Here is a 17,973-nt window from a genome sequence, read left to right as displayed (position 1 = left end):
AAACTTGTCGCAACAATATCACAGAACTTGATGACTAATCTGTCGTAGTATATGGCGCGTGACTATGCGACAGATAATGTGCTTGTTATCGTCATCATTGCAGATGTTTGCCACTCACCTGCAGATTTGTTTTATTAGAAACTGTAGTCAAATTTGCAATGAAGTGATGTTGCTTATTTTAATATCGCTATCAACCCATGTGCCGGACAGATATCCATGAGTGAGTTTAACACTGCTTTTAGGAATATTCCAGCAGTATCATAGAGAGGCACTCCACAAAAGGGCTTCACACATTGTACCCATGTGGGGTTTCGAACCCGGGCATTCGGCGTGACGAGCGAATGCTTTAACCACGTGGCTACTAGGCTTTCCACATACCTACCCACCCCGAAACCCTTTGAATTTTATTGATCTTAGTTCCTAAGCCACAGTTTACATTGTGTCGTTGTTTCTGTTGTCCAACCACACGGAGCATAGAGATAATACCTGTTATCGCCTTGAATAATTACCCGTTTGCGACATAGTTAAAGCCTGACTGTACGAAAGGAGTAATACGTGGGTGGCAGCAACCGCTCTCACAACGTTAGACTTACATGGAACACACGGCACACCTTATCGTAGGAGTTTGCATTTTGAGAGAGAGAGGGGTGGGGCGTAGAGGTCATAACCGGCCGCCGTCAGAAGGCTGTTAAAATATTTTCCGCCATTTGCCCCAGCATCTATTTTAAAATCGTTCTTTTATTACTGTCAAGCAAGATGGCGCGTCAACTTTAATTATCAATCGTTAAAATAGTTTCATAAATTGTCTAACAGCTGAATATTATTCACTAAAATGTGGCAAAAAGATGTCGAATGTCTCTTCCGCAGAATTCCTTCTACCATATTCTAACAAGTGTGACTGTGCCAGAGAAGCCACAAAGTTGTACAAAGTGGGCGTTTGTGTCCTAGGAATTATGTCTGTCTCCCAAGAGAATACGCAATCCCTTGTGAGTATCATACATCTAAGGAATAAACGCATGTCGCCATTCATGTATAACGTTCCAACTGAGTTCAACGATTCTGGTTTTACTTGTTACTAAATGAAGAGAGTACGTGGTGCATTGGATAGGGTGGCTGTGTTTCCCTAGTTCGATCCCGTGCCTGCGATATACTAAAAACGGTAGTTGGTTTTACCTTGCCGGGCGGATGGCATTAATGAGAGAACGGGACAGATCCCGTAGGGACTGGTGTAATGGGTTTAAGTGGGGTATCCATGCTGAATTTGGGGAATGACTTTTCCGTGAATACAAGCAGCAACATACACACTCTTGCACGACATTGTATTTATTTACTGATATAATCTGGATAATGATATCAGCAACGCCCCAATACATCACAGCAAATTATGTTCATGTCAAAGATCGAAGTGGCATTTGTGATTCAACAGACATTTGTGGTGTGTTTAAATATAATCTTTCACCGTCAAGGTATCCATATTATACAGACATCACATACATAGAGAAATGGTTAATGGGCAGTTCTGTATTTAATAAATAAATGATTACACGTCATCAACCTTTGATAACCAAATCAAAACTGTGTTGTTCTTCACTGATCACTTTATTACAAAGTTAAACACTGTGTCTCCTCGTTTGCGTGTTTTCCGACAACCACATCAACAACTTTAAACATCTCACTAGCTTAAAAAGGACAACAATATTTTAAACGCAAGCCGAAATTCAAGTGACTTGTGTCATACTTGGGATTCTAGTTTCTCATTAAAGTGCAGATTCTAGAGCGTTTTAGGATTCAGTCTCATCCAGGATTCGAACCCACACTCTCAGAGTGAGGCGCCTTATCGCCAGCACATAATGCATTGAGTATCCACTATCCTAGTATTGACAATGTCTTGGCAACATCCCTTGTTACAGAGTAAACACTGGCGCCCAAACACATAGGATGTTCGAAAACACGTAATTTGACGATAATGATGCAAATATAATAATTATAACATTTACGCTTTCGAAGCAAAAAGCAAAAGAGATAACAGAGATTAAAAGAATTAATCATTTGACCTGATTATTATAATCAACTCAAATCAACCATGAAAGTATATTATCTTGGGTTTTGATAGAAATACCACGATCACTGGTTATTGTCAGCTTGCATTTCAATATATATCACACAAAGCTCTCGATTATCAGATGTCATAACATCATCCGATTCCATTTGGACGTGAACGACAAAGTAAAGACGATGACAGATATATGAAAGAATGACCGATAATCAGCGCACGTATTTACTCAAAGTATATAAAAAAGTGTTTGTTGTTTACTAGAAAAATAAATGTCAGTAATATATATGTTTGTATGCATGCATGATAGCGTTCCTGAAAAGTAAATATCTTTTATACTGTATTTCCATTTGTTAATGACAAATACTCGAGACACAATCCTCACCAGCTCCATCCCACCATTCTCTACAAAACAGAGATTATATCTCGTTCATAGAAGCATTTGATTAACACCTCTTTTTGTGTAGTTGTACTATTCACATTGGACTCAGACCGAGAGTGTCTTGACGAATCTGTCAACATAATCTTCATATCAGAAATGTTCTGTGATAAACAGGAGAATCCATGGTATGGTTTTTGTTTTGTTTTTATTTGTTTTTGTTTGTTTTGTTATTGGCTTTTTGTTTGTTTGTTGATTTTTGTAACTATTTTTTGTTTTTTGTTTTTGTTTTTTGGGGAGGTGATTTTTAAAGTCTGCAGAACGCTGTTTCCATGTTAATGTACTCCGGAGACGCAGTAAAACTCGTCGCCTTTCTGGTTGGGGACTTGGCGTCGATGATAGGTTCTTTGTCAATTTTGCTGGGTACGTCTTTTGTATCGCTTCGCTGGCCTCGTTTGTAGACGCAAACACCGATTCCACTTAGTATGAGAGTCAGCAGACACGCGCCACCAATCGAACCTCCAACGATGTCCCCAACATTTGCATCTTTAGATGGCCTCTTATCTGATATAAATCGATAATGCATAGATAAGAGAAATGTATAAGAGAAATAATAATGAATAAGAGACTCTCATATTCACAGTGATAATGATTCTTGTTTTGTCAGTGCCATTCCGAGACCCGACCGAATACATGATTGTTTCGTAACAACTATGATCAGTTATAGAAGGTCTCTTTTCTTGTAACAGGTCCTTATAAGGAGTAATAATTACGGACAACTTAAGTATCATATGCCTGATTTATAAACGAGTATTTTTCTCAAAGATAGTTCTTGTGCATACCGTTATCTGTATACCTTTATCTAAACAAATGTTGGTTATCCCTGACGACGTTGGGTCATTATATTCAGTAACTGCATTTACATCTCTAGTTCTAACAGGTTTGAAATCTCTTGTTGTGACGTCGCTGAAATGTGCCGATACTACTTTTTGGAAATCACTGTACAAATGGAGTAATTTCGGTACATGTCATAGGACCTAGAGTCCTCCTTAGAGGGTAAGTAAGTCCCCAAACTTTCAAAGTCAATTTAGCTCTACCAAGCTTTTCAATCGTAGAATATTTGTTGTTTTTATAATGGCTAAGTATTATTAGAATCGCCAGTGGCTGAAGGAATGGTGTAACTCCAGCTGGGGTCCATGCAGGTAGCAAAGGTACTGTAAGTCCTCATGCATGGTCCCTAGTATGGTGACCTACCTTCAGGTGTTGGCGATACTCAGCCCGTTTATATAATGTATTGTCCTATTTAAGAGAGAGATGCTAGTTTTAATTCTTGATACTGTGATATTCTTGTTGGTTTTACTGTCCTTAATCGACAGATATTTTTTATTATAATGATTACCTTGTTTTCATCGCCATATAGCTGTAATATTGCCGATGAGATGTACAATTTTAACTTACTCACTCACTCATAGGGCCTAGATACGTAAGTATATACTTGACGGCCTCCTTTTGGCATGGTGCCAATGTTCTTTCTATTTCTTTCCACCTCGAGTTTTCTCCCAACATGGAGTAAAATGATCATGTCATTCACAAATAACCTTATGATCGGAAACGTTCCACTGAACGTGAAATCAGGAGTGTATTTACAATAAAATTGTACCTGCGTTCTGTGGTAAATGATGTATATTCATCCCAAATGATCCAAGGGCACCAGTTTACTACCGAAATTACCTGTACAGCAAGTTTCACCCAGGAATAATTTACCAATTTAGAGCTGTTGGATAAAGATATTGATATTTCATTTCATCCTCAGCTGTTTGCCTCTAAATATTGAATACTAATTTCGCGTCAATGTCTATCATAGTCGAAATCCCATCTGTCGCCTGATATCAAAGGTCAAACATGTGTTTAGACAGACGAAAACTTACCAGGTTTTTTGTGATGATTATTTAGGTTTGTGTACGTGATCATGAACCCACGATCAACATTGGATGCGTCTGACTTGAAGTTCAGGAACATAACTGATCCAGAACTTGTTTTCGTTGGTTCACTCTTTCCACACCAGCGACCAAGTGACTTGGCGTTAGAGTCAGAACCTTTAAAAGAACAAATATCGTTTGGTCTCCTCCATCAAATGCAAATGTTCCTTCAGTAATTTTGGAGAATTACCTTGGAGTTAGGATGTAACCTAAACATAGTGCAATCAGTATTTTTGTATATGGATCTCCGTAATGAATACAAAGACATGAACGCAAACACAGACACAGGCTCATACACACGCGCGAACGCACGCAATCACATACTTTCATTCTCAATAGTGGCAACCTGTCCATTTACCGTTGTAAGCAATGTGTACCGCATAGAATATAGTGGAAAGATATCACGCCACTTACCATCAAACGCCTCCACGTAGTCATGGAAACAACCATTAGACTTTTCAATACTTGACTCAAGAACGTTGATCTTGATCGTGTTATTTGGGTGAGTGGTGATCTTCCAGCTTACCGCAGTGTTGCTTGAATGAAAAACAAAACATACATGTAGGGTCTCTTTATCTTCTAAAAAAAATGACAGCTAATTTTCCCTCCTATTTTCAGGGTCATACCATGGAAGGACCCATGAGCCACAAGCACAAGCATGTTGCGTCTGTGTGGAACGGTGGGGTAGTCTAGTGGTTAAAGCACCATGCCGAAGATCAGGGTTCATTTTGCCACATGGGTGCAATGCGTGAAGCCCATTTATGCTGTCCCCATCCGTGATATTGCTGGAATATTGTTACAAACGCCGTAAAACCACACTTACGTACTCACTACTGTGTCTATGCTAAAGCTGGGAATACACTGATATGGTGAAGGACAGTCGGGTTAAATTCATTACATATTTACCTACATTTCATATTAACATTCATCAACAAAATCAAAATGGACACTGGGATAGTCATCATCATCCTTGAATGGTTTAATACCTCCGTGGAATACCTTGTTGGACTGACTGACTGACTGAGTTTGGTTTTACGCCGCTTTTAACAATATTCCAGCAACATCACGGCGGGGGACACCAGATATGGGCTTCACACATTGTACCTATGTGGGGATTCGAACCCGGGTCTTCGGCGTGACGAACCAACGCTTTAACCACTAGGCTACCCCACCGCCCACCTTGTTGGAATACCATCAGCCTTGAAATGCTTAACAAAGTGAATCACCAGAAGGATAAGTGTGAGCAAAGTGCACAGCAATAACCTGTAACCACACCCATTAGTGTGAACATACGATATGTTTCCATTATGTAATATGTCACTGATGATTTACATGCAAGGTCGTCGAATACTTACGTCGGGTAATTAAGTGGGTAATTCGGTGAATATAGATTATTGTCCTCGCCAACGATAGATGAAAGTTCCCTTTTATCTGAAACTTAAGAGACAAATGACAGGATGTCACTCTGAAAATAAAGGCCTTGTAACCTAATCTGCCTTTGCAAGGATTATGATGACATAATCTAGGATACTCTTCAGAAGTAACGATCAGCAAACTGTATAAGCAAAAAGTGATTGATCCAGTGAGTGTATGAATGCGTTCACCACGTTGAATGGATGAACAAATCTCTGAAATATCTTTCGTCAGCTAATCGAGACTGGTCATCAGTCAACTTGTCAAATATAGATTGTGTTGATTTTATTCTGGTAAAGGGGCCACCGGCCCATTATACAGGTACAGGGTACTGATAAGTACAATTGTAACAGGAGCGCTGTATATAATACACGAACATTGAGAACATTAGTGTAACTAAGATATTATTTCACAGATATCCCTTTGGAAAAGGAATCACGTTTCTTAGCAGCGAGAAATATATATTTTGTCAGATTCTTGCATATGTTTTGATCAGTGGAGCAAAATAACAAGACCATTTTCTCGCGAGTTGGGAACATGTGATGATATTGAGGTAGGAGATTGGATCGCAGATGAAGGTAAAATGGCCACACGAGGCAAAAGTGAAATTCATCCTTGACAACTGGTGTAATACAAAAAGGGCAAACACGTACATTTCGTTGAATTTTATAATATCTGCCCATTTCTCTTAGAAGACTGTGATTAGATCCAAGAAAATTTAAAATATTTATTTGAAATAATTTTACATCGATAAATTGAACCCAGTTATGGTATTGAAAATGATCTTTCACAGCAAAGAACAGTTCCAGTTTGGAGCAGGATTGAATATTTTCATGCCAGATTTGATTCTCAATGTCTACACATATTTGCCTGAACTGATGTAAGAGTAAATCAGCCCATCCAACACTCTGTACTTGAATCCAAACCTCTGCGAATCCGTAAGAAAACAACATGATTTAACATTGAGTGCCCAGCAAGCACTACCATTCTCTGCCCTTTTATATTGCAAAGTATACGTTTTCTTCAATAGCAAGTTGTTTTCGTGAGTTATTAATCTAAGCCAAAAGTTTCAATTTTTAAATAATGTGGCACCTCGACAGAATTTCTAGCCAAAATAGATTTTGCAAAATTATTTGGAGTTTTTCTACTCAGCCCCAGAGTTAATTTACAGAATTTAGTGTGTATATTTTCGACATCAGGCGATGAATGAAATCCCCAAACGTCTGATCCATAAGTCAAAAGTGGTTATTGAAAATTGTTCACTTCTAATTCTGAGAGCCGGTTCACTGCTCGTAGTGTCAAAACACTACGCAAGGGTAATGAGTGCATATTTAAAACGCGTTTTATTCATGGTGCATATGTCACGGTAGAATGGAGATAATCCTATTGTGTTTACATTTTGGAAGTGATTGACATTTAGCAGCGTTCAACCAACTATAATCACTTCCAGAATGTAAACACAATAGGATTATCTCCTAATTAGATACTGTTGTAACATCATCATTACCAATTTTAAACTTTGTCAAATATAGATAAAATGTTTCCAGCATTTAGAATTGAGATTACACATTACCTCTTAAGTGTACCGCCTTGACAAGCATTTGAAATCCTTGACTTCGGGAATATGTGTCAGAGTGGAACCTGACGGTGATGATGTGGCCGTTACTAAGGTAGTTGAGGTACCCATGCCCACACAATTTCCCGGAGCTTGATGAACTGGATTTCAAGCCTTGGATCATAAACGGTTAACAAAGATCAATGATGAACAATACCAACCAAATGAATGATATCGTAACATATATGTTCATGAATAAGCATTATCACTGCTTCGAAATGTAAATATAAGAACTGTGTCTGCTTATTACCGATTAAACATCCCGAAATATCAGTGGGAGACTTTTGTCATAATGGAGACACCAATAAGCACGGATATGATCCATACAAAACCAGAAGCATTATCAGATGAGCCTCGTATCTTAACACACGAGCGTTTCTCGGGCTAACGAAGCATTATGAATTACAGTAGACCTGCAGCAATATCAATTTTATAACCACCTGTTGTATAACCTTGAATGTGGAAAATGAAAATGCTTCTATTATACATCATGTTATCATTTGTACACCCATGTGTTAAAATACAAATTCACACATTGGAACAATATGACGTGCTATTATCAGACACAATGATAATCACCTTCGTATATTTCCAGATAATCTGTGCATGTTTCAGACATTTTATGCCAGACTCTAGCTTCAATAATCATGGTTGTTGGCGCATATATGATCCAGTTGCAATCCTGGTTGCTGAAATTGTTATTACATTGTAACCATATTCAACGCACATTAAAAATATAACACTTTAAGAGAATGCAAGGATGTTTACAAACGTTCATCAATGAATTCATGCAAAAGCATCATTGCTCTACGATTGATAGTAGTGGTAGCATTATGTATGATAATACATACAACATCACAGTAGCTATGATGTATAATCAAGAAGGTCCAAGAGACGTGTTACTTTGCCCATATTCCTTCATACATTAAGCCCTGGCCTGAAGACAGTCTGCTTCTCTGATTTTGTTGGGGAAGAGGTGGTTTTACTCGTGTTTACAACTTGAAACAAAGACAAAATACGTTCCTTTCCAAATTAAAATATGTTCAGCATCATATGGCGTCTGTCTTGTCTATATATTTTCTTACTTTGGGTATGGCCCAGGGTAGTTAGGCGATGTCAATGTTGCATTTTCATTAATACTGATATTCAGTGTCCCGCCACATTGGCGTAGTTCTGAAAGACAGTAAGTGAATCAAGTAAGTTGATGTGGATCTAGACAAGCAGTTGGTATGAGTGACATAGTGTCTTTGCGTCAATGAACAATACGGTGAAATCTCGTTTTACCGGACCTCGTTATACTGGAAACCTCCCTGATGATCTATTGAAGAATTAAGATAATATTACTCCACTCTACTATCCTACTCATGAAACTACTTCGTTCACATTAATAAGATCTCATTGTGTCACGAATGTGAGAGGCAATATTCAGATTAGTGATGCAGTCTGGGTAGGTCTTTCCCTTATTGATTTTATCATACTGCCCTGAGATATTGGTATAATTTGATATGTTGACTATACAAATGTAAATTATTTCTTTTGGGGAACAACTAATTCCGTGATGATTTCATAAAGGGGTGCTGAGTTTCGACAGAGTTAACACATGCAAACATTTCCTATTGGATAGCCATACTTTGGATAACAGATGGCTGAGTCAGAATAGGTTTCTTCCAATTCCACCTTTTACTTTTTACTTTTTCCAAAAAAATACAATTTCCTTTCCCAAACATTATGCACTGACGTAGATATTCAAAAGGCTGGTTTTCATTACCATAATGATGCCCAAAATATCATTACACTAGTGTTGTTTCTTGCCTTACATCCGCCGTGATGTTGCTGGAATATTGCTAAAAGCGGCGTAAAACCAGACTCACTTACCCACTCACTTGCCTTAAAGTTCTGTATTGTTATCATAAATAACCGCAGGTAATACGTTTCCTTCATCTATTATGACTACTTTAATGTTGATAATTATGAAAAAAACATAATACCAGCCGTTTCAAAATATGCTAGCTTGAAGCCTTTCCGCTTATCAAACGATTCTGTGTGGAACTGAATGGTTATAGCTGATCCAGTGCTTTGCAGAGTCGGTAGTGATGGGCCACACCACGAAACAATCGTGTCATTTAAGATCGAAGGTCCTGGAAGGAATAATTACTTAAATATTAGAGTAAAAAGAATAATTATTGGTCATTGTCATGACCAGTTACTATGAGAGGAACGCATGAAGACAGAGATTGACAATTAAGAGGTACATATGTTAATATCATAATGTTTGCGAATCCCTGATTTGACAAAGAGATTGGGATGGAATATACTTAAACATTATGGGAATATCAATCGCTTATACAGATGTATAGGCAGTCTGATCACCGAGGAATGGTAACCCTTTCATTCGTATATATTTACATAACGTTCGAAAGTGTTTGTTTTTGAACATATTTCGGCATTACCACCAAGTAATGGTTTAAAATGCAATAGATATCAGAATTACTTGCCGTCGTAAGCCGAAGCATAGTCGTGTTTGCAGGTTATATATGTTGCATCTGATGTGTATATATCCGAGTCAATGACGACGATGCGCACGGTCTTGTTAGGATGCGAAGCCGTTATTGTCCACCGACAGTTTTCATTGCTTCAACAACAATTAAGTTGAGTAGGATCACCATCGACATGAACATGAACACATTGACTTCCACGTCTATACCCCATATACGACACTGGAAGATGTATGTGCAGGTATGTGCTTTTACGGCGAAAATATATATTATTATACTATTATAAAATTAATTTGTTGATAGTGCAGATGTGTTTTGTAAACTCGAGATTGCTACAAGTCATGCGTTATTTGTGCAAGTATGTATCCATGCACTCTTGAAACGAAAGGATACACATGTACGCATGCAGGTAAAAGGAGCATACATACGCTTTATATCGTACAGGGTATCCAGGTGACTGTAGGAACTGTCTATTTATGGATGCACTGAGGAACTGAGAGCCACAATCCCTTGATTTGGGATATATCACTGAAACATGGACGTACTCAATCACATTATGCCAGAAAGATATACGATATAAAAAGATACAAAGATGTGTCACTTTTCATGAACTAAATTGCAAATATTTTGCTGTTAAGAAGTGAGTTTTAGTTTTGTTTGTAATGTTTACTTTTGTGATTGAGGTATATTTACCAACCTCTCCGTGAACTGTGTGAAACGCGGATTCGGAAGCTCTGACTACTTGTGTCACCGTTGGTTTGGAACACCATTGTCATTACATATCCGTTGGAGTAGTACGGACCAATTGGGGTTGTTGAAGAATCACCACAAAACTGTCCAATCTGCTGTCCAGTTCCACCTAGATGCAGAAAATATATACTCCTCACAAACTATAGTTTACGTTGTTGAAAAGTTTATCATTCCTCGAAATTAACTGTACAGTTAATTGTTTTCGGGAAATTTAGATGCTCACATTTCTTACCGCTGTTTAAACGCTTCTGAGCTCTTAGTTCATGAATAAATTTTCCACAAATGTAAGGCACCTTTTTTGTTTATTTTTATGGGCTATATTACAAAATTTGTAAACTATTAAAACTATGGAAGATTCCCCCAGGCGTAACCTGAACTGTGAATGTGTTTGGTTTAAAGCCACTTTGAAATGAAACATATGCTATATTTGGGATTACACTTTCTTAGTAAACTTTCTAAAATGGCATTGTGTATTTCATTTCACAATTTGAAATGTAAAGGATGAACGGTAAAATGTGAACGGGGTGTCGGCTCAACATGATAGGAAAGAAGGTCGAAGGTTTTTAACCGCAAATGTGAATCGAACGACAGGAAGCAATTTTTCACAATTGTAAACATTCAAAGGCAAACATAGCCGTGACCACCCTCAGAAATTGAAGATAGATAAATGAAGTTACTTCATTTGGTACATTTCAGTAGCTGGACAGCATCCGGCATCGAGACACCAATTCTCATTTAAATGCCACACCAACAGACACGTGTTGTGATAGAGTATGCACATTTTTTACTACTGTCGGTATATAATGTGAATAATAATATTTACTTCAGGCTGTTCAACACATCAACATGATGACGATTTAATATTGGTAGAATAGCGTTTAGCCTTCACTTTCCTTCACATACCAAATTCTGTGCATCAGAAACTGTGCAACAAAGAGCGGCAAAACCATTTCCATACCTACAAGAAACCATTTATTACGAAACAATATTGTACATCAAAGATGTGTCTTAAGTATGTGTACCCGTGAAGGTCCGGGTTAGAATATTGGCCTTCAGTAACCCATGCTTGTCGTAAGAGGCGACTAACGGGATCGGGTGGTCAGGCTCGATGACTTGGTTGACACATGTCATCGGTTCCTAACTGCGCAGATCGATGCTTCTATTGTTGATCATTGGATTGTCTGGTCCAGACTCGATTATTTACAGACCGCCGCCATATAGCTGGAATATTGCTGAGTGCGGCGTAAAATTGAACTTACTCACTCACTTTTGAGTGTGTGTGTAAATATATATCTTTGATGTCCAATATTGTTTCGAATATGTATTGTTCATAAAAAAATCACAATGCTTAGATTCCTCTTCAGCACAATTGAACAGCGGTACTACTTCATTAGTTATAGTCTGAGTTCTGAGATATCGTCTACGGCATAGTACAACATGACGAGTCAACTATGCAGCATAGGAATATGTCAAAATGTGTTTTCAAGGTATTCCTGGTTGCAATGAAAAATGTATCGCGCTGTGTAGACCACACCTTGGGTTTGTGTCACGGATGTGTGTGAACTTTAGTCACATACCTTGATAAAGAGTAACCGATGCATTATCGCAGTGCGGGTATTCTCCATCTAAGTCAGAGTTTACGATGTCCACTTCTAGTTGTGGTTGCATTGACGGCTCTATCCAGTGTAGCAGTACTATAAAGCATTCCAGGTTACTGAAACAATTCAAAATATAGTCTTGGCAACTATTAATTTCAGTAATTGCAAAGAAGCAGTTACTATAATTACTGCAAATATAATTGTTTGCAAATCCATAGCACCGCGACTCATATTGACAAATACACTCAAATGCTGAAAAACAGCAACGTCCATTGTTCATGACTTTGCAGTCATAATGTAACATTGTTTCAACAATAGAGTTGACATGCACTTGTTATCGAGAAACCAACTTCTTTCTTTGGTTATTTGCCATCTGTCAGTCACTCGAGACGTAATATACATTGAAATTCTACCATGACTTCAGTACATACTGGATTGTGATTGGTTAATTAAAGTCATTCAGAGGTACATAACCAGGTATTATACCTCTGATTTTCCAACACTGTGTGTATCTCTTTATAATCTTAATAACGCGGTTATGGTAGAATGCTACGCTACGCGTTCGGTTTTAAATCAAATTTAGAGCTATTATGATTTCGTGATATACCTCTGATTTCCAAACACAGTTTATCTATCTCCTAAATGTATTTACTCTGGACTGATAAACCGTAATTGCGGATATCATAAATGTCCTCTCAAGAACTAATACTAATTTGATGCTGCGCTTATCCGTTGGATGATGCAGTGGGGTTGGTTCCCTCTGACCTATCAGGATAAGACTAGCTTACCCTCCTTGAATAGCCTACGGTTGTGCAGGTATATCAAGCATGTTAACTTTGACGGATTCTGATATGCCCTTTCTATTATGTTTAAACGTACCCTCTAAACAAACTGTTGACTTTTATGAATAAAAATAACCCGTCTTCAGACGATTCCATATGATGTAAAAGTCAACAGCTGTTTTAATTATATGAATGTCCCCTGGAATTCGGTGACGCCACCAGATTAAAGGTTATTATGGTAAGCATCTCCGGCCGAATTGGTAGCAGCCGAAATTCAAACAATTTGCATAAATGTATGTATTCAGTACCTGAAGCCATATACAGGTACATCTGGCATGTGATTGGCACACATAAACACAGGAGACAATCAAGTGTTTAAGGTATGTTTCTTATGTCCCTTGTTCGGATTGCCTAACTATTGTCATTATATTTGCAACGTAGCAACTGCTATTTGGTATTTCGAAATGATAATGTAAGACCACGTTCTAAGGCTATAAATCTATAATTTTTCTAATGATCAAAATTCGGACAGAAGCACTCGAGGATAAGACATACCTAGATAATGTATTAATAGGGGTGGGTCACGTACATTTGTTATCCAGTTGTCCCACTGGTGACATATGTCGATGTAACCTTAGGTAGTCGTTGATATAACTAGCTTGTATATCTTCCCATGCCTCAATCGCGATTGGTGAACAACATGTAAGATATCACGCTGTACGTGTGTCACTGGGGATGTGTACAACGTTGTACGTGTGCTCGACCGTGCAGCTCACAACATCGCATACACCCCGCTGGTAACAAGCGAGTGACTTCCCGAGTTACAAGACTTTTCTTACAAAATTTCACCATGTGACTTAAATCTTATCATCACGTTAATGGCACGGCAACATCAACCAACCGATTGACATCGGATTTTACAAGATGGTAGTCAGCCAATACCACATTTATATTCTTCCACGAGTAGCGAGAATTTCATAGCCAGGTATCTTTATGATACAGTAAAACCGTGTTATTAAAAATTGTCTGGACTCAAGGACTTTGGACCAAACCTTTGTTGATTACTTTTTACATCTTAAATAAGAAACACAACATCAAGCACAACGCTTCCGTTAATCCAACATCTTTAATCAGGACTATTTAACACGGAAAGGCAGTGTCCAGATAAACAAGATATCACTGTATACGATTAGTAGGTATAACATTTACATACCTCTGATAAGCGTCGGGGTATCCAGGTGACAGAATGAACATGGGTGTGTAATACACCACATACGTATTATTGCAGTCGTCAGCTGTATCGATGTGAAAAATATATATAGTTTGGTTATTCTGACATTGTTTCATTCTGTCGACATCACAGTCCAATAAAATCAATAAAATCACAAAATCAAAACAGTTCGTGGTCATTCATATAAATGCAGTAAATCACCTATTCTTTGTACACTGTATCATCACAGTCCATGTCACATGCATGTCTTGTTCTGTGAGCAGATGTTATGTATGACGATAAATCAAATCAATTCAGTTCTTGTCAAAAATGTTCAAAACACGTGTTCAAAACACGTACCACTTTGAATAGCCGTGTGGTAAAGGCTTTGGCTCATCACGATAAAAATTGATTTTGATTCCCAGTATGTGTGAAGCCTGTTTCTTGGGTTCACCACGGGGATATTACTGGAAGACATTTTGAAAAGCAGTGTACAATCCACCTCACTCACTCACTCTCTGCATTCTTCCATTCAATCACCTGATGAAGCAGTACATGTAAGCATGTTCCTCGTGACATAGAAGTTGACATTCTTAAATTCTCTTCCTTATGTGCATCAATTCAAAATGCCTATACACGAATTGAGTTAACAATATTTTACCGAGGATTAAGATATACATATGGGTACATGTAGCAGGAATTGTAGGTGTAAGTCAAATACCATTTCGTGCAATATATTGTAGCATGAAGACATCCCAGTTTTCGTTATTATTAGTTGTGTAGAACTTTATGAACAGCGAATTCGTCGAACTTTGGTAGTTCACTGTCTGCTTTAAATAGGAAATCCCAAGATACTGATCCGCTGAAAGATAAAATGATTCAAAAGTTAAACGTTAGTCATTTAGTTATTTATATATGTATTGTTATTTAATAAAAGGTGATTTACTATTAGTAATCAGACAGCAAAATACATACAGACATACATTTGCATAAACAACCTAAAGCACGTAAATATTTCATTGTCCATTACATACATCCAAATATGAATGTAATTTGATATCTAATATGTAACAGTTTCAGTCATTGCTATTCAATATCCTCGTTATATGACAGCGGTCTGTAAATAATGGAGTTGGATCAGACAAGTGGGAAATTGACTAGCATCGGACAGACAGTTCCTGAAAGTCGAACGGATTGCATAGCATAATGCTACCACTGTCCACGTAACCTTGTCTTTATGACTTACTATTGAGTTGTCATGACACCAGGCGCTCTCCAAAAGGTATGTGTATCGTGCTTCATCGGCGACATCCGACACAGACCAATACATTCAAAGGCATGTTAATTAGGAAGTTCTCGACCTGTCTTTGTAATTTTTCATTTGTTTATACATCATGATCACTTTTTATCAACTGGGGGAAATAACGTCTGCATGTGGGAGTTTAACGACCCCGCTAAGTGTTTTTCCAACCGTAAATTAGTGTGGAACAGATAACACAATGTTGATGTTATGAGACATGCCACATCCTGAAATTCTCACAGTGTTTTAAAGGGATTTCAGTGGTGTAGATATATGATACGATTGGGCATAATGTTGTACATGATAGGAATATGTATGTATGTAGGTACGTACCGTCACTGGTGTTACCGTTATACACTTCAAGGTACTCATTGCCTGCGATATATCCGTAACGATTGAAATATCGAGATGTCAGTTGAACTGTGTCGTTTTCATTTTCAGCTGTAATGATCAACGAGCACCAGAAAAGCCTGAAAACAAGATCAATACATGTTATTAATGTTGAGTATTGCATGGAATAATGGACGCGTTCATCTCTTTGTTTATGATATAAATGCAAATATTATAAAATATCATAAGCAAGTTTCCCTTTTAGACACAAGGGATTATTTGGACAACGTGCGCCAGTCTACGTATTTCGTCTCAAAGCTTACTTCGTCGTCGCAAGTGTACAGTTGGAAACGTTTAAACAGAATATTTGAAGTTAAAATATAACTACTGATTCCATAAAGAGTTCGAGTAGAGCAATGCCACGTACTTACTTTCCGAATGAGCGAGGTTGATCCGGGAAGGTGAGGTTTGTCAGTTCTGATGTTGCTGTGAGAATTCCGCCGCATTCTATAAAGGCAATAGTTTGGAACTATAGGTAGATTGATTGTATGAATACCATAGAAACTACATTTCACTTCATACTTGTACCTGAAAAGGTATTACAACAGCGATATGATAAGTTATAAAGACATTGGGTTGTCGAGTGTATTATACAAGAAAGCTACGTTCTCACTGTATCAATTTGTTTCCCAAAGTTGATAGTACACTTATATCTTACATCTGTGGTTCGAAATGAAGTACATTTGAGAAGCTGAAGTTTGTTTATTTTGCAGAAAATATAATATCAGTTATTCATTTCTGCCAGCAAATGCGACGTTTCAGGCGTGGCAGTGACCAGAGTGAATTATGTACACTCAAACATTTACAATACTATGTTGCTTAGGGAATTTGAACCGGGAACATACATGACGAAACGTAACTACCCAAATGTCACTTGCATTGTATGTTTGTCCGCAGTAATAAGTTCAGCTGTTCAGTATATAAGGCCTGATATATAATCTCATATCGTTGCCAGTCCAAGGGAATGCGGACGTGTAGATACTAGAGCGAAGGAATTTTAGCATGCTGGTAAAATGACAGACGTGAGCCATAGACATGAACGAATCTGGTACGTAGCTGCGTGACGTCGACAGCACGTCGTATGGCTCAAATGATGGAGTTATCAACAGACAAACAGAACAATCACGTCGTCAGTGTAAATTAAATGTCAGTCATTGGCAATATCTACATGTAGAAACGTGCAAAATTACCTGTATTTGAGGCAAGTATTGGTGGCAGGGTACCGAGAAGGATGGTTACCGTTTTGTATATCCCCAACATTTGTTCAAATCCCAACTCCAGCTACATCTACATGCAACAAACACAGGTTCTAAGCGTGAAGGCGATTTGTCCTCATCTGTAATGACGGTACTAATGTCAAGTTGGCGATACGTTATCAATTGCGTCCTGTTGCTGCATGTTATCGGCGTTTTGGCGACTCGCATATTGACAATGTCTTAAAACGGACACAGTGTTCCGTCAAAGATACACACTCAACCAACATACAGTAACAAGCTTAGTATCTCGAACTTCAACAATTCAATAACGTATACGTAGAGCCTCTTTTCGTTTATCTTTGAGTGATTGATTCAATCATATTGTCCGCTTTTGTCACGTATAGGCCTAATGGATGTATGCAATATTTTGTGGATTTAGTTGCATAAACAGGCTTAATGATTTATTTTGCCATTATTTACGATAATACAGAGGGTATTTGTTTAGTCTCTGTCAATAACCATCATGTTTGTAATTTATTTTATCCAGTGACCAGATAAAAGTAATATTCCCAATCGTGGTAAAGGTGAACAGATGAGATAAACATCATATTATTTGATGCGTCATTTGAAATCGCACATTCTATCTCAGTATGCATAAGTTTACTTTGCACTCTGATATTTTCGTCTTGAGGTTTTGTTTTATTTGAGTGCAATAAAGTTTCATTTTATTAACTAGTTACGACAAGCTCGTTAAATACTAATGTCATACGATATGGCTGAGATATTGCCGATGTGACGTTAAATATTAACTCA

General features: G+C 37.8%; 1 protein-coding gene across 2 annotated transcripts; it reads right to left on the bottom strand.

Moving 5' to 3' along the window:
• Positions 1–1,307: 1,307 nt before the first annotated feature.
• LOC124258837 (cubilin-like) lies at positions 1,308–17,330 on the bottom strand. 2 transcript variants are annotated; one of them, XM_046692927.1, is made up of 17 exons: positions 17,155–17,330; positions 16,336–16,411; positions 15,908–16,044; positions 14,996–15,136; positions 14,278–14,359; positions 12,262–12,398; positions 10,632–10,793; positions 10,363–10,462; positions 9,935–10,071; positions 9,428–9,577; positions 8,525–8,612; positions 8,019–8,128; positions 7,398–7,553; positions 5,767–5,848; positions 4,826–4,947; positions 4,361–4,528; positions 1,308–2,996 (listed from the first exon to the last, which is right to left on the bottom strand). In XM_046692927.1, exons 1-17 carry the CDS (start codon positions 17,222–17,224, stop codon positions 2,740–2,742), a joined length of 2,175 nt encoding a protein of 724 aa, XP_046548883.1. In that variant the 5' UTR covers positions 17,225–17,330; the 3' UTR covers positions 1,308–2,739. The 2 variants fall into 2 exon arrangements, with proteins under 2 accessions (XP_046548883.1, XP_046548884.1); XM_046692928.1 differs by having other exon boundaries at positions 5,767–5,842.
• Positions 17,331–17,973: the final 643 nt, after the last annotated feature.

Source organism: Haliotis rubra, unplaced genomic scaffold (genome assembly GCF_003918875.1).
Source record: "Haliotis rubra isolate DU_JTF1 unplaced genomic scaffold, ASM391887v1 Scf70, whole genome shotgun sequence".
Taxonomy (NCBI): Eukaryota; Metazoa; Mollusca; class Gastropoda; order Lepetellida; family Haliotidae; genus Haliotis; species Haliotis rubra.
Note: the sequence above shows the minus strand (reverse complement) of the source record. Positions and strands in the feature narration are given on the sequence as shown.

Excerpts from the sequence above, each read along its gene's own strand:
- LOC124258837 (XM_046692927.1), bottom strand. The coding sequence starts at position 17,224 with ATGTTGGGGATATACAAAACGGTAACCATCCTTCTCGGTACCCTGCCA. Across the intron at positions 7,554-8,018 it reads TTATCTGGAAATATACGAAG|GCTTGAAATCCAGTTCATCA; the intron begins GTGATTATCATT and ends TTATGATCCAAG. Across the intron at positions 5,849-7,397 it reads CAAGGCGGTACACTTAAGAG|TTTCAGATAAAAGGGAACTT; the intron begins GTAATGTGTAAT and ends TTGTCTCTTAAG.